At 24.9% G+C, this 24,046-nt stretch overlaps 1 protein-coding gene across 2 annotated transcripts in view; it reads right to left on the bottom strand.

Moving 5' to 3' along the window:
• Window positions 1–24,046, bottom strand: part of LOC111612958 (guanine nucleotide-binding protein G(i) subunit alpha-like) — a 60,415-nt gene that overhangs the window by 4,324 nt on the left and 32,045 nt on the right. The window contains exons 3-8 of one of the 2 annotated variants that reach the window (XM_023354261.1): window positions 22,535–22,676; window positions 20,808–20,965; window positions 17,088–17,216; window positions 16,058–16,146; window positions 10,274–10,401; window positions 10,033–10,186 (exon numbers count right to left, since the gene is read on the bottom strand). In XM_023354261.1, coding sequence (XP_023210029.1) covers window positions 10,033–10,186; window positions 10,274–10,401; window positions 16,058–16,146; window positions 17,088–17,216; window positions 20,808–20,965; window positions 22,535–22,676 — 800 coding nt within the window. Of the gene's footprint in view, window positions 1–10,032; window positions 10,187–10,273; window positions 10,402–15,659; window positions 15,930–16,016; window positions 16,147–17,087; window positions 17,217–20,807; window positions 20,966–22,534; window positions 22,677–24,046 lie in introns of those variants that run through there. The other variant, XM_023354253.1, reaches the window with a different exon arrangement.

Here is a 24,046-nt window from a genome sequence, read left to right as displayed (position 1 = left end):
TTTCAATATATTTATTTTGTTTGTACAAAATAAAAAAATAATTTTTAACGATACAATAGTCTTCGTTAGGCTTAACATCGACGAAAATTCAACGCGAAGCGACACGCAACGGAGAAAAATTTCAACACGGGATAAATTAATATATTTTTTCGTACATAATTGGTTATCCGAAAAATAAGTTATCCGAACAACCCCAGTCCCCAATTGATTCGGATAAACGACGCTCTACTGTATGAAGAATTGATTTGTTTTTAAATATTTCATCCTTTTCTTACAGCTGTTTTCTCAAACTAACTAAAAAGTGTGCACATGTGTGTATATCCATAAAGTAATTTTATGAAGTATTTAAAAATTAAAAAAAAAAAATAGTATCAAATATAAAAATTTCATTATCTTTCATTTCTCACAAAAAGGAGCATAACTTTAGCATATAGCCAGAATCTTTAAAAAAGTAATAATAACAACAATTATTTGATACTTTATTTAAATAAAAAATATATATTAGTAAATGATCAAGACTAAATTTACAATCAAACTTCTATATAACGAAGTCGCTATCTCCTGAAAAAAATTTGTTACAAGGAAATTGTTATACAGAAATTACACTTTTTGGTAAATGAAGTATTACTTTATGTAAAATAATGAAAAAATTACATTAATTTTAAATTAATATAAATGTAATATACAATAATAATGTAATACAAATGTAGTTTAAATTTCAAATAAGTTTAAATTAGTTTAACTATATTTTCATTAAAAAAACTTTTAATTTTTTGTAGCACACTTCTCTTAATATGCTTCACACTTATTAAGTTTATTAAAACAGCTTCATCTACACTTATGTAAATACAGGTTCTTGCATGTTTTCTTATATGTCTCACATCATCAGCTAATTTCAAAATTGATCCACAATTTGTTATCATAGTTGATAAACTCACAGGAATTCTGAACTTTGCTGCAATGTCTTTCTTTGAGCCTTTATCAACTTCCCACAACAATTAAGTTTTTTAGTAATGCTTAAACACTATATTAATAGGTCTTCAAATTCCAACTAGATGACTATTAAATAAAATAAAATCTCACTATCCTCAAAAATTAGTCCTGTAGTTTTCAAAATTATCATCTTTCTAAAGTTTTCAACATTCATTAATTGTAAATTGTTTTTTTTTTTTTTATTTAGACCTAATCTCTCCCTCTTGACAAACAGTAGCCATGTGGGGGCAGTTTATATTAAGATTTTAAAAGCTAATGATCAGTATCTCCCAAACTTGTGCCATGGTTTTGCAAAGGGTTTACAGATTGATACCTGAAATTGAACCTAAATTTGAACTTGACCCAGAGGGAATAGACAACTTTTAATGTTAGATGGTCCTTACAAATTAAAAAACATTTGTTATACAGAAATTTAACTTCATTATTTAGAAGCAATTTTACATATGAGCCATTGATTTTGAATGTGGGGGAAGTCCATTTTATGTTATTGCTAGATATTTAATGGTTTGCATTTGAATGGGTTTAAAAATATTTGTAAGCAGTAATAGACTTATTTTATATTTCTTGTGATCTTATTTCATGTAAATTTAATATGCAATGATTGTTATCTGTGTTAGGTAAAAAAATCATGGTTTTGGTATGTGCCAATGGATTTTCCTCACTTTTAAAAGCAATGATTTGTTGAAAACATTGATTTTCTTTGAATGGAATATAATCATAACAAAAAATTGAATATTTTATTTATTCACTTATTTATTTTATTTCAACATTTCATACTTCTTTCGAAAAACTACAATAAAACAAAAAATAAATTTAATTTTATAGGAAAAAAGGGATAACATAAGAAAAAAATATTCAGTAATAAGTTGTATGCATATAATTATATTCCTTAGTTTAGACGGTGCAGATTTTTAAAGTATTCAATATTCATGATGAATGGATGGTGCATAAATCCATCATATCTTTATATTTTTCTTTAGTAATGGGCCTAGTTTTTGCATTTAAAGATGATAATACTATATTTATGAAACTACTTGGCCTACCCCATTTTGGTGATAAATCAAGAGTTTTAAATTGTGTCTTTTTCCACCGATGTTTTATAAAACAGTTTATATGGTGCATTTCTTGAAAATTTTACCCAGATAATATTCACTCAATTGACAGTTTCTCCATCAGTATTTTTTGTTCTTTTCAAAATTGTCTCCTCCAGAGGTTTGGTTAAATAGAAGTCTTCACTTTTCATTTCATGTACTAAAAATGCATTATGTTTGCAACATTTTTGTATTAATTTGTAATAATCCTAGGGAATATACAGTAAAGTGGACTTGCCTCACTTTCAAAATCAACTCACAATAAATATCGTTGATGACAAATTACTAGTGACAAATTTATACTGATATTAAAAGATATTTATTATGAATTGATTACATCCTAGGTTATGATAGGTTAGTCTAGTTAGTGAATAAGTTAATGTTTAAAAAATAAAAAATAAATAAAATAAAATTTTAAAAAATTGGGGTCTTGCTCGTTTCTTCTGTTGGTCCATTTGTCTTGTCTAATTTGTCATTGTGTTTGTTTTCACACTGTCTGTCTATGTGTTAATAATATTAAGATTTGCACTTGTATTCGGTTTTATTAGTATTAGGTAGATATAAATCTTCCTACTAACATCCACTTGGCACTAACTTCTACACTTAGCTATTTGTGGCGGCACTCAATTATTGGTGTTTGCTACACTCGGGTTTTCTTTTAGACTCTTCAGGGGACTACAGACTTGCAGCCTAAAAACTGCACACCAACATAAAACATAGAAGGTATAGTAGCCATATGTACGCCATCCTACCTTTCTCTACTGTATCTCCTCTCCCTCCTTCTTCCTCACCCTCTTTTCTGCTGGTTAAACACCTTGTGTATGGCCAATGTCTTTCATGTTTGTATGTGAATTGATTAAAAACAAATTTCATGTTAATTTGTAATAAGAATTAGCTTTAACTATTTTTTTTTTCACAAAATGGACTTGCCCTACTTTCAAAATCAACAGCTCATATATTTTTGACTGAAAAAAGCAGTGTACAATGCAAAAATTCATTATGCAGAGAAATTCACTATATAGAAGTTCATAATATGGAAGTTTGACTGTATATCACTAAGGACATACATTTAATTCAGGCAATTATTAAAAATATAAAAATTTGGATAATTTATTTACAGTAAAATAATCTCTATATTGCAACATAAAATAAGATTTTAATATATGTCATCAAATAGCATATATGATGATATAAATATTTATCTATTTTTTTTTAATTGTTTAAAATTAAAACATTATATTTAGCATACTTCAACTTTTTGTAAAGGAAAATATTTTTCAATATTTAAATTTTCTTGTTTTGTTTCAATATTATTGCAGAAATTTTTAAATTTATTTAAATATTATAAAATATATTTGTCAGTAAGAATATAAAATTAATCATAAAACATATAATTATAAATTTATTTAGCAATTGTTATTTAAACTATTAATTTATTTTAATAATTATTAAAAAGAGACATTTTTTTTCTGAGTACCAACTCAATAGATGAATAGGATCACTTAAAAATAAACCTTTCTAAAGTAATAAAATAGATATTTTTGAAGTTTGTGATATTTCAAATATTTATAAATTTTATTATAAATCTTACATCAAGTATTCAAAACAAAAATTAATACATTTTTTGTTAAATATCATGTTATCAATTATAGATTTAATAGAAAGGTATTTCAAAAAATAGATTTTGCATAAGTGTAAACATACAGGCAAATTCCTTCAAAGTAAATATTTAAGTGGAATTTCTCTGTATAAAATGAAAAAATAAGTATGAAACATGAATGAGATAATTATTTCATAATAAAGCAGCCAACCAAGGTATGTTTTACAATATATGTTATTCAAATGTAACCATGCAATTATGAGGTATTGAGCAAATAAGCATTCAGTCCTGAGTGAATGACCCTGTACATTTACACACAGACAAAAATTTATTATTTTAAATAGCTTGTTATTAAATCTATAATTGTTATGTATAACTAACAGTATGTATGTACCAGTACATAGATGTAAGATATGAAAAAAATTAACATTCTTAAAAATTAAAGCAGAAAATTTTTAGTTATCATACTTTGGAGTGAAAAAGTAATTTGTAATGTTAATCTTTTCACTAGCAGGTTTGGTTCTTCTTTGGTAGGTTCATCATGCCACCAAGCTTTACTAATGTTATCAAGTATAAGAAATATAAGGTGGTGAATTTCATGAAGACAAGAAGACAGAAATAGAAACAGTATGATTTTGTTTCAACAAAGCTTAAATTATACAGAAAATTCATAATTATTTCTGTTTCTTATTTTTCTACTAAGAAAACTAATACAATCACATAATAAATTGTAACCATATTATTAAGAAATAAAATAAAAACAATCAAGTTTTAGATTAATTAGAAGAACAGGAAATATACAAATCAACCATCTTTTAAATATCTTTGAAATAAAAATATGAAAATATTTCATTTTTATTCTTCTCTTTACAATTATTAAAATTTACATTGCAAAAAATTTAAATAAAACTGATCTTTATCTTTATAAATTCAAAATATTTTTCAATTTATCAAATATATTTCAAATTTATAACTATAAAATTGCTTAACTATATATGGGTTTAGTGAAATATTATTTACTCTTATCAATCCTTGCAATTTTCTGAAAAACATATTTATCATATCATCACAGAATATTATTATATTACATGTTACTTGAGTTATTATCAATGTATATGTTACCGGCCAAACCCGATTTCAGGCCAAACTAGTTTATCCCATGCATGTCAGGATATACTAGTTTAGCCTAGGACAATCTAGTTTGGCCTAAATACTTTAGGCTTAACTAGTTTGTCCTAGACCAAACTGATTTATGTACTACAAATAGGCACCAGTGTAAAAAAAAATGATTTTGTGTATTTCGAAATGCCACCACAGTACACCAAGTGGTTAAAGTGTACCTAGGTAACCCCAATGGCGGTGCTTCTGCTAGGCTGGTTTGGTTAGGTTAACTACATTTTTAGTAGACATTTCCTTTTTTTTCTTTTGTTCAAGAACTACTGTGAATCAATAACTAGTGACGTTAAACAATGGGCTGCCTGCACTTCTGACTGTTCGTCAGAAGTGCCGCCATTGAGGTTACCTAGGTACACTTAACCCACCCTGTAAAAATAAATAAAAGATTAAATATTTTATATGTTACACTAAGAAACACAAACAACTTCATTTTTAATTTTAGTTTGACTTTAAAATTTATTTTTATTATTTCGTTTGAATTTTTGAAAATATTTTCGATTGTTAATTACCTTTAAAAGTGCATGGCTTAATAAAAAAATACAAACTGATAAGTACTGATTAGCTTATTTTTATTTTATAGTTTTGTACAAGTATTGTGTCACTTCTAATCAATACAGTTTTTTATAATTAAGTAGACTATGTTTGAATAAATATTGTTCATCTAATTGATTGCCTTTTAATTTTATTTTAACCATTAATATACTTCAATCAGGCCTGGCCGCATGCGGCTCGTCACATTAAATTGTGTGGCCTGCTAAGCGACATTATATATCCATTAAAACTTTCGTTTTCTGTTTTGTGTATACCAAAACAATTAAGTAAATGAAAATTTGCATGTGTCATTGTTATAATGCGCAAGTGCGAGTACAAACTCTTGGTATAACAATGAAATCTTATTCATTTTGTATTTGTTTTACTTTTTTAAAAGCATGTTTGCCTAAATTGTGGCCCATTGTAATGTTACACATGATCAAAGTGGCCCGCGAAAAAATTTAGGTTGGCCAGGCCTAACTTAAATAATAATTCTAAATCAGTTCGGTCTAGGACAAACTAGTTAAGCCTAAAGTATTTATGCCAAACTAGACTGTCCTAGGCTAAACTAGTATATCCTGACACGTGTAGGACAAACTAGTTTGGCCTGAAATTGGGTTTGGCCAGTAACATATACATACATTACAATTACTTCTAAGTTAGTAAATCATATTGTCTGCACAGTATAAATATATTTAGTAAGCAACAGTACAATAAGCTTCCCCCAACAAAAAAAAAATTAAGTGAAAATAACTTTTGCACAAATAACACAAAAAAAAAACCAGTAAAAGAATAAAAGTTTTTATATTAATAACATTTTCATTTGTTTATGAATGAAATCATTAGTATCACAAAAAAACTGTTTTTTCCTTGATTTCTTTGGTGTTTTTGTGTTATTTCTAGCAAATATGGCCAGTTTATGTTGTGGTTAATAATAGCTTTTAAATTTATTGCAAAAGTTAGGCTGTATATAATTAAATTATTCTTTATATTTTCCATTCTTAAATTGCAAACAGCAAATTATTATTATTTTTAATAATAATAGGCAATTAAAGTAAACAGGAGAGGTACGATACATAGTAAAAAACTAAAAATTTTTAGTACTCAAGAATAAACTTGGATGGATTTTAAACAAAGATTAAAACATTGGCACATTTTAAATTAAAAAGTACAAAGTCTATTCTTACTTAGACAAGTGCCACCATCTAATAATACCAGTAAATCAATATGGCATGAAATTCATTTTTATTATGGTTTTTTATATTTTACTAAAATATAATTTAATTATTCAATTCTTGCTTAATTTAATTAATATTTGCCGGAATAATGATGACTAGAAATGATATTTAACTCACATCAGTACTAAATCATATCACTATATTGTCAATATAACAATTAATAACAAGTTTTACCTTATTTTTTGAGTAAATTATATTAAATTGTTTTTATTAAAATTTAAAGAAATTTCTGCTGCTCTCTTTTGTTAACTTGAACATATAAAAACACAACACTTCCTAAAATATTTCTTGATTTGATTACTAAAATAATAATTTTTCTGGATGTAATAATAAAATATTGTAATAATACAGCCAAGTCCTGTAAACTTGACTTAATATGAACTGAGAAGGTGACGAGTTACTGAAAATGATGAGTTTTACTGCATAGTGATGATGATAGTCTAAATAGAGGAATTTTAGTAATGATATTATATGTGCAAATTCATGTGTTTATTAAGTGTGTACTGATAATGACCATTTCTATTTGTAATTAAATTTTAATTAAGAAATATATTGGCTATTCATTGACTACTCTAAGTGACATGGCATTTTGCAGTAACACCTTGGAAAGAGGTTTATATTCTTGGTTAACACAAGGAATTGATACTATTCTATTATCAAGTATCACCAGTGAATAATAATAACTTATTTGATCCTAGTGTTAAGTTATAAAGATAGAAATTAGATTATGTTTCTTTTCATTTTCTTTTTGAACATGACAACTTTTACAAAATGTCAAGGATCTGTCAAGTTATCAAGGATTTCCAGGACTCTACTGTACTTATAATTAAAATTTCTCGTGATAATGTTGAACAAACAAAGAATTGTTTATTTAACTGTGTGTCATGTTTCATTCTAATTTAATGTTTTTCTACATTTTTATGAAGTAACTCAATAAAATACTTTAAAAAATTAATGTAGTTAAAAATATTGACTTTTTCAAAAACTAAATCTAATATTTTAAGTTAACAATATGAGAAAATCAGCATATCTTATTTCAGTATGTCTGAAATATCAATATTTTAAATATGTTGAGAGTAACTTCTGAATAAGATGCAGATCACTGCTGAAACTTTTATAACCGTATTCAGTAAAAACATTTCAAATTGAACATTTCATAAGCTGATATTCTGCTTGTAATTCTAGATTATGAGTATACTTTACTTTTCATATTCACCAGCCCACTGTAATACTAGTTTAAGAAATCTTTGAATTGAAATAGTTATGTTAGAAATTCTTTGATTTGTGTAGAAATGTCAATTCATTTAGACAAATTGTTATGTGCAAACTAAGCTATGACTTCAAAGTTTCATAGATAATGACAATTATTCATAGATTTTAACAACAACAACAACAACAAAACCATACCAATTGAAATGAAATTTAATATCTTCCTTTAAAAGTGCAAAAGTGTATTACAAAAAAAGATGCACTAATAAATAAACAAAACAAAAATCCAGAAACAAGTTGCATAACTTTCCTGACTATTATGAAATCTTATTTCGAAAATTACTTTTATAATTTTAATTACAATATATATATATATAAATGGACGTGTGTGTCCTTATATTTCACTTTTCAGCCAAAACTACACATTGCACATGAATGGTGTTTGTATGTGGTAGTAGCCCCAAGTCTCCTTCTTGAACTATAGTGGTTGCGTCTCGATAGCTATAAGGGTGCGGGAGATATGGGGGCTTAAAGTGGTTGACTTTGAATATTTTCTATTTTGATTTTAAACATGTTCGAACCGTTTTAAATTCGAACTTAAATTCGAATTGGTTCGATTATAGAACGATTGTAAACGTTCCAGAAAATTGATCAAATTGAAAATAGTTCATTTGACTGGACGTAAAAATTCTCTAATTAGTCAGGAAACAAGGAACCTAATTCTTGCATTCTGTGCTATAAGGGTGTGGGAGATAGGGGGTTGAAAGTGGTTGACTTCAAAGATGTGTAACAATGGAAGCGTCAACAATAGAAGTGTTAACAGTGGAAGTGTTGAGTAACAAAGGAAGTGTTAATATAAAGCGGCATGCAAGATTTACAGGCGGTTTTTTGCATTTTTGCGGGAAATCAAACATTTTTAGACTCATGTAAAAATTCTCTAATTAGTCTGGAAATGAGGGACCTAATTCTTGCATTCTGTGAAAACGGGTAAGATTGGCTATAATGTAATTATCTTAATCTTCACTATCGTTACTTTTTGCCCAGCGAAGCGGGTCCTTGCAGCTAGATTCTAGATTACTTAGAAAAACAGTCTTTTATATATATAAAAAAAAAACTATATTACATACAAATAAAAACCCAGCAAAGCGGGTCCTTGCAGCTAGTAACTTAATAAAATTCTGTAGCGCCATCTGTTATGCGATTTTGTTATAAAAAACATATTTTTAATTACTTTAAAATGGCAAAATGCTTAATTTTGATAGTAGGGAAGAATTTTATAAAAAGTATAAATGTTAATAATAGGTAAAATCGTCATTAAATCTGACCCTACTGGGGATATACATAATCCCTTTATTTCCCCACCCCTTTAACTGCCAAAATTTAATTAATAGCATCAATGCTCCTTGTGTACAAGCCACCATGCCAAATTTTGTTACTTAATCTTTAATCAATCCTGAGATATTAAGCAAAATAGATCTCAACACATACTCAATATTTTTGCTTTTTCTTTTTTTGAAATTTTTGGATTAAGGAGGTCTCAAAATGTGGAGACTTACAAAAAACTTGGAAGGTCAAATTTTATATGATTCCAATAATTTCCCTTGTTATTAATACTTTTCCTGGCTGTTATGTATACATAACAGATACGAAAGAGTACAAGGACAGAATGTAATAGTTACCTGAAATAACAGCACAAAATAGTAAGCAATTGTAATTTTGCTAAAAAAGAATTTTATAAATATCCAGAAACCATCTATTTATTTCTGATATAACTGCTTATTTTCAGCTTCTTGAAAGAGTAAGATTATTTTAAAAATTTAATATCTGTGTTGTTTCACAATGAACTCATACAATACTTGCCATTAATCCATAATTTAGAATAAATTCATCATTATTGACAAGTTAAATTGCAATCTAGACTTAAATCTAAAATTGAGGTAAAGTGAATGTTAATTTGAATTGAATGTGTAATTGAAATTTTATTGAGTTTATCTGGGTAACAGTGAATACAGCAGAGTATAAGTTAAATTTTTTTAACTCAAACTTTTAAAATAAAAAATTTAGAAATTATTTTTAAAATCATATTTGGAGTTTTATTGAAATATGCTAAATACTATTTTGTGTTCTTTTATTGATAACACTAAATTTATTAAAAAGTTATAAAAATATATAGAAGACCATGCAATGTTTTTACCTGTATATTCTGGAAAACAAATCGTTAGAGGTGATTTAGTTATTTTTTCTTCAAATAAATCTTTCTTGTTCAAAAATAATATAATGGATGTATTAACAAACCATTTGTTGTTACATATCGAATCAAAAAGTTTTAAACTTTCTGACATGCGATTCTAAATAGAAATAAAAATATAAAATGTTTTAACAGTAATTAATTTATTATTTTAATTTACTAATAATCTGTAAATATAGCTAATTACCATTTCCTCATCTTCAGCAAGAACTAAGTCATAACCACTTAAAGCTACACAAAATATAATAGCAGTAACACTTTCAAAACAATGAATCCATTTTTTTCTTTCTGATCTCTGTCCACCAACATCAAACATTCTATTAAAATAAAAATTATCAATAACTTTTAATTATATTAGTCTTTCATGCTAAAATTATTTATTAATAAATAAAATTCAAGAGTAAAATAATTAAAAATAATAATAAATTTAAGTTATAACATAAAATTTATGTTTACAAATCAATCATCATCTCATTTAACATCACTGAACAAATATTCATCAAACTAGATTATTTCAAAATATAGATAGCTTTTATTAAAGATATGTCAAACTGTTTAGTTATTTCATGGAAGTAAAACAAATAATTTGATTTTCAGACTGTTTTTTATGAAAAATTTATCTAACTATATGTAGATGATTATTCAGTTCATAACAGTATGTTCTAAATGGATATGTTTCCAAAATCATTAACAGTCAAATAAATGCCAGTTCTCTCAAACCAACTATACACATAAGACTATTTATCACCTACTTTGACCTATTCCAATTTCTTAAAGCAAGAATTGTTACATTTTTGAAAAAGAAGTTGCAATCCTCAAATTCCCAATAATATGGCAAAATTACATGAAAAAAAATGAGTAGAGAATTATATCATATGTAACATTGTTATTGCTTTCATAAACTTGAATAGAAATTGAAAATATCTGAAAAACAGTCATTTATTAGTATCCAACTGGTATAATAGTATCTATCTAGTTGTGATGGAACTAAAAACATGCCTTATGGCTAAGATTCTAATTCCCCTAGCAACTATCATACAATATAATTAAGCAATTTTCATACACATTTTCAAATTAGAAGAGGCTGAAGTTGTATAAACAAAATTGCATAACTTGGAAAATAATTTCAATATGATATCAAAAATGTAAGAACAAAAATTAATTAAAATTCAGATTCATAATCTGCCAATTTATACTTTATCAATTATTTTAAAAACTTCATTAAATAAGAAGATAAATATTTTAATATCTAACATACTTGAAATGAAGACCTTTGAATGTAAAAAGTGTTTCTACAATTCCAGTTGTTTTAATCCTTGTTCTCAAAACATCTTGCTGACTTGGTATATAATTAGGTTGTGAAATTCTGTCCAAAGAATTCAGGTAACTAAAAAAAATAATTTATTTTAAACAATTATGAAATAGAATTTTATTTTAACACCACTTTCTCTTATAATGTATATATAATTTCAGCATTTATTTTAAAATATAGATTTATTTTTTCAAGAATTGTTATAGTAATTATAAAATATATTAATAATCAAATCAAATCAAAGTTTATTTATCGTATAAGGCTTTCACCTAAAATATATTAATATATATTTGACAATAATTTATTATTACAATAAATTTCTTGCACTTATTGAACTTTACAAAGTATTGTTTTATTTATTAAATTTATGCAACAATTTAGAAACTAAATCACTATGGAAGACTTTATATCATATAAATGCAGAAAACCTACTGGTGTTCCAATTAAGACTATCAAACGATAAACTCAAACTTGTTTTATAATCACATCTGTTTTAATCAGAAGACAAAGTTCAGTCGGCAAAAGAAATTTTTATTCACTAAGCATTTTGGGATTAAAACATCCCATCTTCAGGCTACAAAAATATATCTGACATTAGCAATTTTAAATTGACAAAGTAACAAATACAATAAAAATTAAACTACCAATCAGGAACACTCCAGTTTTTACATATACACCTCTTATTAATATCACAATACACTCCAAGAGGTGTATATGTAAAAACTGGTGTGTTCCTGATTGGTAGTTTAATTTTTATTGTATTTGTTACTTTGTCAATTTAAAATTGCTAATGTCAGATATATTTTTGTAGCCTGAAGATGGGATGTTTTAATCCCAAAATGCTTAGTGAATAAAAATTTCTTTTGCCGACTGAACTTTGTCTTCTGATTAAAACAGATGTGATTATAAAACAAGTTTGAGTTTATCGTTTGATAGTCTTAATTGGAACACCAGTAGGTTTTCTGCATTTATATGATATAAAGTCTTCCATAGTGATTTAGTTTCTAAATTGTTGCATAAATTTAATAAATAAAACAATACTTTGTAAAGTTCAATAAGTGCAAGAAATTTATTGTAATAATAAATTATTGTCAAATATATATTAATATATTTTAGGTGAAAGCCTTATACGATAAATAAACTTTGATTTGATTTGATTATTAATATATTTTATAATTACTATAACAATTCTTGAAAAAATAAATCTATATTTTAAAATAAATGCTGAAATTATATATACATTATAAGAGAAAGTGGTGTTAAAATAAAATTCTATTTCATAATTGTTTAAAATAAATTATTTTTTTTAGTTACCTGAATTCTTTGGACAGAATTTCACAACCTAATTATATACCAAGTCAGCAAGATGTTTTGAGAACAAGGATTAAAACAACTGGAATTGTAGAAACACTTTTTACATTCAAAGGTCTTCATTTCAAGTATGTTAGATATTAAAATATTTATCTTCTTATTTAATGAAGTTTTTAAAATAATTGATAAAGTATAAATTGGCAGATTATGAATCTGAATTTTAATTAATTTTTGTTCTTACATTTTTGATATCATATTGAAATTATTTTCCAAGTTATGCAATTTTGTTTATACAACTTCAGCCTCTTCTAATTTGAAAATGTGTATGAAAATTGCTTAATTATATTGTATGATAGTTGCTAGGGGAATTAGAATCTTAGCCATAAGGCATGTTTTTAGTTCCATCACAACTAGATAGATACTATTATACCAGTTGGATACTAATAAATGACTGTTTTTCAGATATTTTCAATTTCTATTCAAGTTTATGAAAGCAATAACAATGTTACATATGATATAATTCTCTACTCATTTTTTTTCATGTAATTTTGCCATATTATTGGGAATTTGAGGATTGCAACTTCTTTTTCAAAAATGTAACAATTCTTGCTTTAAGAAATTGGAATAGGTCAAAGTAGGTGATAAATAGTCTTATGTGTATAGTTGGTTTGAGAGAACTGGCATTTATTTGACTGTTAATGATTTTGGAAACATATCCATTTAGAACATACTGTTATGAACTGAATAATCATCTACATATAGTTAGATAAATTTTTCATAAAAAACAGTCTGAAAATCAAATTATTTGTTTTACTTCCATGAAATAACTAAACAGTTTGACATATCTTTAATAAAAGCTATCTATATTTTGAAATAATCTAGTTTGATGAATATTTGTTCAGTGATGTTAAATGAGATGATGATTGATTTGTAAACATAAATTTTATGTTATAACTTAAATTTATTATTATTTTTAATTATTTTACTCTTGAATTTTATTTATTAATAAATAATTTTAGCATGAAAGACTAATATAATTAAAAGTTATTGATAATTTTTATTTTAATAGAATGTTTGATGTTGGTGGACAGAGATCAGAAAGAAAAAAATGGATTCATTGTTTTGAAAGTGTTACTGCTATTATATTTTGTGTAGCTTTAAGTGGTTATGACTTAGTTCTTGCTGAAGATGAGGAAATGGTAATTAGCTATATTTACAGATTATTAGTAAATTAAAATAATAAATTAATTACTGTTAAAACATTTTATATTTTTATTTCTATTTAGAATCGCATGTCAGAAAGTTTAAAACTTTTTGATTCGATATGTAACAACAAATGGTTTGTTAATACATCCATTATATTATTTTTGAACAAGAAAGATTTATTTGAAGAAAAAATAACTAAATCACCTCTAACGATTTGTTTTCCAGAATATACAGGTAAAAACATTGCATGGTCTTCTATATATTTTTATAACTTTTTAATAAATTTAGTGTTATCAATAAAAGAACACAAAATAGTATTTAGCATATTTCAATAAAACTCCAAATATGATTTTAAAAATAATTTCTAAATTTTTTATTTTAAAAGTTTGAGTTAAAAAAATTTAACTTATACTCTGCTGTATTCACTGTTACCCAGATAAACTCAATAAAATTTCAATTACACATTCAATTCAAATTAACATTCACTTTACCTCAATTTTAGATTTAAGTCTAGATTGCAATTTAACTTGTCAATAATGATGAATTTATTCTAAATTATGGATTAATGGCAAGTATTGTATGAGTTCATTGTGAAACAACACAGATATTAAATTTTTAAAATAATCTTACTCTTTCAAGAAGCTGAAAATAAGCAGTTATNAGCTATAATGTAATTATCTTAATCTTCACTATCGTTACTTTTTGCCCAGCGAAGCGGGTCCTTGCAGCTAGATTCTAGATTACTTAGAAAAACAGTCTTTTATATATATAAAAAAAAAACTATATTACATACAAATAAAAACCCAGCAAAGCGGGTCCTTGCAGCTAGTAACTTAATAAAATTCTGTAGCGCCATCTGTTATGCGATTTTGTTATAAAAAACATATTTTTAATTACTTTAAAATGGCAAAATGCTTAATTTTGATAGTAGGGAAGAATTTTATAAAAAGTATAAATGTTAATAATAGGTAAAATCGTCATTAAATCTGACCCTACTGGGGATATACATAATCCCTTTATTTCCCCACCCCTTTAACTGCCAAAATTTAATTAATAGCATCAATGCTCCTTGTGTACAAGCCACCATGCCAAATTTTGTTACTTAATCTTTAATCAATCCTGAGATATTAAGCAAAATAGATCTCAACACATACTCAATATTTTTGCTTTTTCTTTTTTTGAAATTTTTGGATTAAGGAGGTCTCAAAATATGGAGACTTACAAAAAACTTGGAAGGTCAAATTTTATATGATTCCAATAATTTCCCTTGTTATTAATACTTTTCCTGGCTGTTATGTATACATAACAGATACGAAAGAGTACAAGGACAGAATGTAATAGTTACCTGAAATAACAGCACAAAATAGTAAGCAATTGTAATTTTGCTAAAAAAGAATTTTATAAATATCCAGAAACCATCTATTTATTTCTGATATAACTGCTTATTTTCAGCTTCTTGAAAGAGTAAGATTATTTTAAAAATTTAATATCTGTGTTGTTTCACAATGAACTCATACAATACTTGCCATTAATCCATAATTTAGAATAAATTCATCATTATTGACAAGTTAAATTGCAATCTAGACTTAAATCTAAAATTGAGGTAAAGTGAATGTTAATTTGAATTGAATGTGTAATTGAAATTTTATTGAGTTTATCTGGGTAACAGTGAATACAGCAGAGTATAAGTTAAATTTTTTTAACTCAAACTTTTAAAATAAAAAATTTAGAAATTATTTTTAAAATCATATTTGGAGTTTTATTGAAATATGCTAAATACTATTTTGTGTTCTTTTATTGATAACACTAAATTTATTAAAAAGTTATAAAAATATATAGAAGACCATGCAATGTTTTTACCTGTATATTCTGGAAAACAAATCGTTAGAGGTGATTTAGTTATTTTTTCTTCAAATAAATCTTTCTTGTTCAAAAATAATATAATGGATGTATTAACAAACCATTTGTTGTTACATATCGAATCAAAAAGTTTTAAACTTTCTGACATGCGATTCTAAATAGAAATAAAAATATAAAATGTTTTAACAGTAATTAATTTATTATTTTAATTTACTAATAATCTGTAAATATAGCTAATTACCATTTCCTCATCTTCAGCAAGAACTAAGTCATAACCACTTAAAGCTACACAAAATATAATAGCAGTAACACTTTCAAAACAATGAATCCATTTTTTTCTTTCTGATCTCTGTCCACCAACATCAAACATTCTATTAAAATAAAAATTATCAATAACTTTTAATTATATTAGTCTTTCATGCTAAAATTATTTATTAATAAATAAAATTCAAGAGTAAAATAATTAAAAATAATAATAAATTTAAGTTATAACATAAAATTTATGTTTACAAATCAATCATCATCTCATTTAACATCACTGAACAAATATTCATCAAACTAGATTATTTCAAAATATAGATAGCTTTTATTAAAGATATGTCAAACTGTTTAGTTATTTCATGGAAGTAAAACAAATAATTTGATTTTCAGACTGTTTTTTATGAAAAATTTATCTAACTATATGTAGATGATTATTCAGTTCATAACAGTATGTTCTAAATGGATATGTTTCCAAAATCATTAACAGTCAAATAAATGCCAGTTCTCTCAAACCAACTATACACATAAGACTATTTATCACCTACTTTGACCTATTCCAATTTCTTAAAGCAAGAATTGTTACATTTTTGAAAAAGAAGTTGCAATCCTCAAATTCCCAATAATATGGCAAAATTACATGAAAAAAAATGAGTAGAGAATTATATCATATGTAACATTGTTATTGCTTTCATAAACTTGAATAGAAATTGAAAATATCTGAAAAACAGTCATTTATTAGTATCCAACTGGTATAATAGTATCTATCTAGTTGTGATGGAACTAAAAACATGCCTTATGGCTAAGATTCTAATTCCCCTAGCAACTATCATACAATATAATTAAGCAATTTTCATACACATTTTCAAATTAGAAGAGGCTGAAGTTGTATAAACAAAATTGCATAACTTGGAAAATAATTTCAATATGATATCAAAAATGTAAGAACAAAAATTAATTAAAATTCAGATTCATAATCTGCCAATTTATACTTTATCAATTATTTTAAAAACTTCATTAAATAAGAAGATAAATATTTTAATATCTAACATACTTGAAATGAAGACCTTTGAATGTAAAAAGTGTTTCTACAATTCCAGTTGTTTTAATCCTTGTTCTCAAAACATCTTGCTGACTTGGTATATAATTAGGTTGTGAAATTCTGTCCAAAGAATTCAGGTAACTAAAAAAAATAATTTATTTTAAACAATTATGAAATAGAATTTTATTTTAACACCACTTTCTCTTATAATGTATATATAATTTCAGCATTTATTTTAAAATATAGATTTATTTTTTCAAGAATTGTTATAGTAATTATAAAATATATTAATAATCAAATCAAATCAAAGTTTATTTATCGTATAAGGCTTTCACCTAAAATATATTAATATATATTTGACAATAATTTATTATTACAATAAATTTCTTGCACTTATTGAACTTTACAAAGTATTGTTTTATTTATTAAATTTATGCAACAATTTAGAAACTAAATCACTATGGAAGACTTTATATCATATAAATGCAGAAAACCTACTGGTGTTCCAATTAAGACTATCAAACGATAAACTCAAACTTGTTTTATAATCACATCTGTTTTAATCAGAAGACAAAGTTCAGTCGGCAAAAGAAATTTTTATTCACTAAGCATTTTGGGATTAAAACATCCCCTCTTCAGGCTACAAAAATATATCTGACATTAGCAATTTTAAATTGACAAAGTAACAAATACAATAAAAATTAAACTACCAATCAGGAACACTCCAGTTTTTACATATACACCTCTTATTAATATCACAATACACTCCAAGAGGTGTATATGTAAAAACTGGTGTGTTCCTGATTGGTAGTTTAATTTTTATTGTATTTGTTACTTTGTCAATTTAAAATTGCTAATGTCAGATATATTTTTGTAGCCTGAAGAGGGGATGTTTTAATCCCAAAATGCTTAGTGAATAAAAATTTCTTTTTCCGACTGAACTTTGTCTCCTGATTAAAACAGACATGGTTATAAAACAAGTTCAGGTTTACCATTAGATTGTCTTAATTGGAACACCAGTAGGTTTTCTGCATTTATATTACTAAATTTATTAATATTTCATGCAAATTATGTACCTATAATTTTTTATAAATTAATGAAATTTTCTTTTAAAAGTTTATTACAACAAATTAATATAAAAATATTATAGTATGTTAATGTAAATTATAATATATTTAAACAAATCATGTTTATACAGCTGTTACTTATCTACAACTTTTCTTTTCTTATTAAGAAAAATGTGTGACTACCTTATATTAATCTTTTACAATATTCTCAAATGAAACTCCCGTTATTTTACTTCATGTTTAATGTTAATTATTATTTATAAACTCAGAAATTGAGAAACATATTTCATTAAAAAACATTACAATCATTTATATATATATATTTATTCATTTTCCATATATTTATTCCTATATATATAATATATAAATGACTCTAATGTTTTTTAATGAAATATGTTATATATATATATATATAACATATAACTATATAATATAACAAATATCCCATATTTACTGAATAATTCAGACTCTAATTGAATAATTTTAATAATTAACTCAAATATAACTTGGTTTGTAGATATTTGACAATATTTACTGAAAGTAAATAAACTATACTAATTTTTTATTTGTTATAACAAAAATCACTTGACAATAGTTCCTTATTCTGCAAATTATCTAATTTTCAAAATAAACAAACAAAAAAAATTTAAATGTAAAAATTCATATTTAAATATATACATTATTTTGTACAAAAAATATATATTAATCTTTTTTAAATGAAACAGATATGATAGTAGATAAAATTATATAAAATTGAGAAAAGAAAAAATAAAAATGTCTATAGGACATGACTTCATTATACATGAATTTTTTTCATTTCAAAATCATGTTTTACTAAAATAAAAAATTACAATAAAATTTTTTTGACATTTGCTTATTACAAAATGTAGCAATTTAATATTTACATCAGATCTAAAGTAAGAAAAGTATTAAACAAATAAAAACATTTCTGTTTATATCTGTCATTTCTGTTGATAAATTTTATTATAGTAAGATAACAGATAAAAGTTCAGTGTGAACAAACATCTAACATACTCATAATTTGAATAAGTTGACCAAGAAAATACAAATTTGATGACCTCTGAAACAATAAGTTTTAGCCTAGAACACTAAGGAACCTGGGTTTGTAACTAGGCCAAATCAAATTTTAAGAAAAAAGTTAACCCTGTTATACTTGACCCATCCCTTACCATCCAGCCAATTAGGATCTACTAAAATCATAATAGCAATAAATAAGCCCTGCTAATGTCCAGAAGGTGGAGAACTGAAATTTAAAAAAATCAACAACAGAACTTCAAAACGCATACTAATAAATTAATTTTTTATAATATACTCATTTAATTATAATAATAAATGTGGGCACTTCTTGATTTATGAAAAAGATCCCTTCCTAAGATCATACATACATTATAACTTTTTACTTGTTAAAACAAACAATTTTGTTTTTTAATTACTTAAATTAAAATAATCAGAAAAATTAAAAGAACATACAATAGTACAGCAGACACCTGTATAATATGGGAGATAAATTCCATATTATAGAAAATCATGTTACATGAGATCTGGACAATTTTATTCAAGTTTATACTTGTCTGAGTTCCAGTATGATTGTAAATTGCTAATGAGATGTGTGTTAGTTTCAAATATGATTTTATTATATGCAGAGTGTTAACTAACTTGTTTTAAAGAAAGTTTCTTTTAATAAAGAAAAAAGCAAAACAGAAAATACAGGTAAATAAATTTTTAAAAATATTATATACTGTTGTTATAAATTAAAAGAAGTATTTGCTGTTTTAGCCATGTGTACTGAAACAAATAAAACTGAGAAGTTCAGAAGAAAATGTATACCTTTGGATGATAAAATTAAAATTTTGTATGAGTGCTAGTCAAAATTTTTTCATTGCATTATACATATTTGCATTATAGGAAAGTTCACTTTATTGTTAATAAATTTTTACCTATCAATAGTTTCACTATTTGATTCAGTGCCCACATTTTCTACATAAATGAATTATAAAATTAGTTTTCTTTATCAAAAATCTTATTACAACATCCTAAATAGTTTAAGGATTTGTCAAATGTATTCATAAATTAAACATTTGTAAATTAAGACATCAATAAACAGTTTTAAATAATAATTCTGTTAAAATGTAAGTTTAAAATTTTAATTTTTTTACAGATTTGATTTTTGGTTTCAAAGAAGCATCTTCAATCATATCACAGAACTTCATAAAAACAAAAAACTTAATACAACTCAACATTCATAAAAATATTCTTTATATATTAATAGTTTTATATTAATAAAATTTTAATAAAATCTACAATAAAGAATTTAGCAAATATATGGAAAAGATATGACATCAAGACAGAATATTTTCTATTTTTAGCACTATCTGTTCATAAGATTGTGAAACTAAAATATAGAAATTATTTTATATATTACCCAGAATCTCTATACAAGTAAAATTTACAAAAAGGAGCATATTCAAAGTTTTGTAATTAATTAAATTAAACATTTTAAAAAACATACTATAAAAATATTCCATTTAAATCATTTAATTATATAATTAAATGATTATTATCAGTTTAAAACTTATTAAACATCTTTAGAATTTCAAAGCAACTCTTTTGTGCAATATAAACAGTAATTGCTATATTAACTTACTATGGTGCAGAATCATTTAACTGATATTCCCTAGAACGTGTAAAGCATTCTTGCACTCCAGAATCTAACCACAGTTTCTTCATTATTGCTGCTAATTCAGGTGTCAATTCACCTTCTTGGGAAGTTCCAGCAATTGTAAAAAACTGACGAGCATCTTCCTACAGAAATTGAAACTTAAAATTGAATATATTTAAATTGTATAATATATTTCTTTATCATTACTTATAATTATATAGTTTCTCTTTTAAAAATAGAAGTATAATCTTAAAATGAGGAACTTAATATTTTTTTATCATATGAAATTATAAAGTTGTTAAATTCTTTTTTTTAAAATTAAATATACAAAAATAAATGTAAAATTTAAAACATGTCAAAAATTTTTACATTGAAATTAACATCATTAATGTAAGCAATGGATGAATTCAAGAAACAAAACTTTAATATTCAGAATGAAATCTGTACAAAAATAAACATTTTCAGTTAATTTAATTAGTTGTTGTCTACTCCAATTGAATACAGAAAGAAGCTATCATATTCTAGAAAAGCAAATATGAACCATATCACATGCCTAATTCAAAAAATTATTTAAATGAATCTGATAATGACTAAACTGAAAACTATTCCTGTGCAAATTTCATTCTGGATTTTAAAAGTCTAAAGTTTGTTAACATTAATTCAAAAATAATGTAGATGAAAAAAATGAATATTAAAAAAATCAAAATGTTTTCATATGATGTAATTTAAAATTGCTTCAATATGTATCTACATGTTAACATATTTCATGGAATCAATATCTTTTAACATTGCCTGTAAGAGTCATACTATTGTCATTTGGATATCACATGACTTCAAAATTTCATATTTTGAAGATAACTAAAAGTTGAGGGATTACAAATCCTTAAAGAACACAGATTTTGAAAGATTTTTGAAGTCAAAATGCCTGTAAAATATATATCAAAGACCATATTCATTATACAGACTAGGCATAAACAATTTTTTATATAAAGGACTATACAACACTGTTTTGATAAGAGATCAGACTAAAAAAACACCGAAAATATTAAATTTTATGTCAGATCTATATAAAACCCAATTACTGTAAAAAATGTAACATTGAAATATTTTTCTATATAACTAAGTGAAAAAATTTTTAAATAAAATTTGTACTTGATTTTAATGAAAACCTTAAAGTTGCAATTTTTTGCCTAGTTTTACATTTGAAGGAGTCTTAGAATTACAATTGGCAGTTCTCACATATGACCAAGTCTACTAATTTGTAAAAGAAATTTGAAGATTAATTATTTACGATATTCACATTTCTTGCTCATAGCCTCTATTTTTATTCACTGAACACAGACTTATTCTAAATTACTTATAATTTATCTTCATAGTATGAAAATCACATAAAAATAGCCCAAATCTAAAATATGTAATATGGAAACATATCAAATAAATTAATTTCAGTTGTTAGGACACTTCAATGCAAATTTTTTAATTCTTTTTTATACAAATCTCCTGAAACAATATTTAATCTAAATAAGTATTTTCATTTTAATTCATTCTCATTATTTTTGCTGCAGTATGCTTACAATCATGAAATTCAAAAATTAAATTAACAATAAGCTACATAATGATATTTCCTTGTTTTTCTCACTGCTAACATTACATACACTTTAAAATGCATACAAGCATAAAATCATATAAAAATAAATACACTTATTACTTACTGTTCTCATAGGATCACCAAAATTAATTTTTAGCTGTCCCATTGCCCTTATAATAATTATTAAACTTTGTATAGTGTTACTGTGTACAACTAGTCGATATTTAAGACATTCTTCTTTGGAATAACCAGATTCATGTATAATTCTGTAGAGTAAAAAAAAATCATTAATTAATTTTTTTTTCTTGCAAAAATGTTCAAATACAAAACTTAATACATTTTATCTATAAATGTTTGAAATAGCTCATAAAAGCTAAAGTAACATTAATCCTAAAAATAAATTATGAATAAAATCTTATTTTTAAAGTACAGTCACAAGCTCCATTAATACAAAGTCAAAGGGACTTAAAAATTGGTACTTTGTATCATTTATGTTTGTATTAAGCAAACTTTATAAAAAGAAATAAAATAAAATCAATCATACCATCAAATTGTAAAAGCCAAATTTTCTCCCAGTCATTTCATTATGTTTTATCTTATTTAGATACATTTGAAAAAATAAACAATGTACTTTACTGAAATATAGTGTCTCAAAGAAAGAATCTACAGTTATTTTTTGACATTGGTTAGAGTTAGTAGAATAATGATTGAAGCTACTGGATATAAAAGGCAGATGTATTCACCTAATCAAATCTGGATGCTCAATTTATGTAAAACTTTACGAATTTAAAAATAATTTATTTGCTTGTTTTTCAACAAAAACAGATTTTTTATTTTAAAATTAAAAAGTAATTACAGTATTTTATATCATAATTCAATTGTTTCATTATTTCTGTTATTAAAACAATTAAAAAGTAAGATCTATTTCATAAAACTACAAATTTAATTGAAAACTTCCCAACAGGATTGGGATATTTTTAATTTGTAAATTTGTAGTTTTATGTTAGTTTGTAAATTTTTTAGTTGTTAGTAATTTGTAGTTTTATGTAGTTTTAGTTAAATCCAATATTAACTTCTGTTTTAAATGTGCAAATCAACTGTCTTAACTAATCATTTGGCATTGTCACAGCATATGAAGTACTGACTATAAGAAAAAGTGTAATTTTTTTGAGTTGGAGTTAGTCATTGGCACATCACCAACAATGTTATGATAAAATTGATGTCATAAGTATTGCGGCTAACATGTGCTTCTGCTCATGTGACTTTGTATTTCCAATCTCATTCATGTGACTTCAAGAGAGAAGCTGAAAGCAATGTGTTTTGTATTAAATGATGTAATATAATTGTTATTGAATTTGCATGAATACATGTTTTATCTATATATATATATATATTTATATATATATAAATGGACATGTATGTCCCTATATTTCACTTTTTCGCCAAAACTACACATCGCACGTGAATGGTGTTTGTATGTGGTGGTAGCCCCAAGTCTCCATTCGTGCATAGGGGTGGTTGCGTCTCGATAGCTATAAGGGTGCGGGAGATATGAGGCTGAAAGTGGTTGAAAGTGGCTTTCTATTTCGAATGTTTTGTTCGAATTTTTCGAATTTGTTCGAATTAAATTCGAACA

The sequence above is a fragment of the Centruroides sculpturatus genome, unplaced genomic scaffold (genome assembly GCF_000671375.1).
Source record: "Centruroides sculpturatus isolate CEXI.00-Female unplaced genomic scaffold, Cexi_2.0 scaffold112, whole genome shotgun sequence".
NCBI lineage: Eukaryota > Metazoa > Arthropoda > Arachnida > Scorpiones > Buthidae > Centruroides > Centruroides sculpturatus.
The sequence above is the reverse complement of the archived record's forward strand: the minus strand, read 5'-3'. Positions and strand labels throughout refer to the sequence as shown.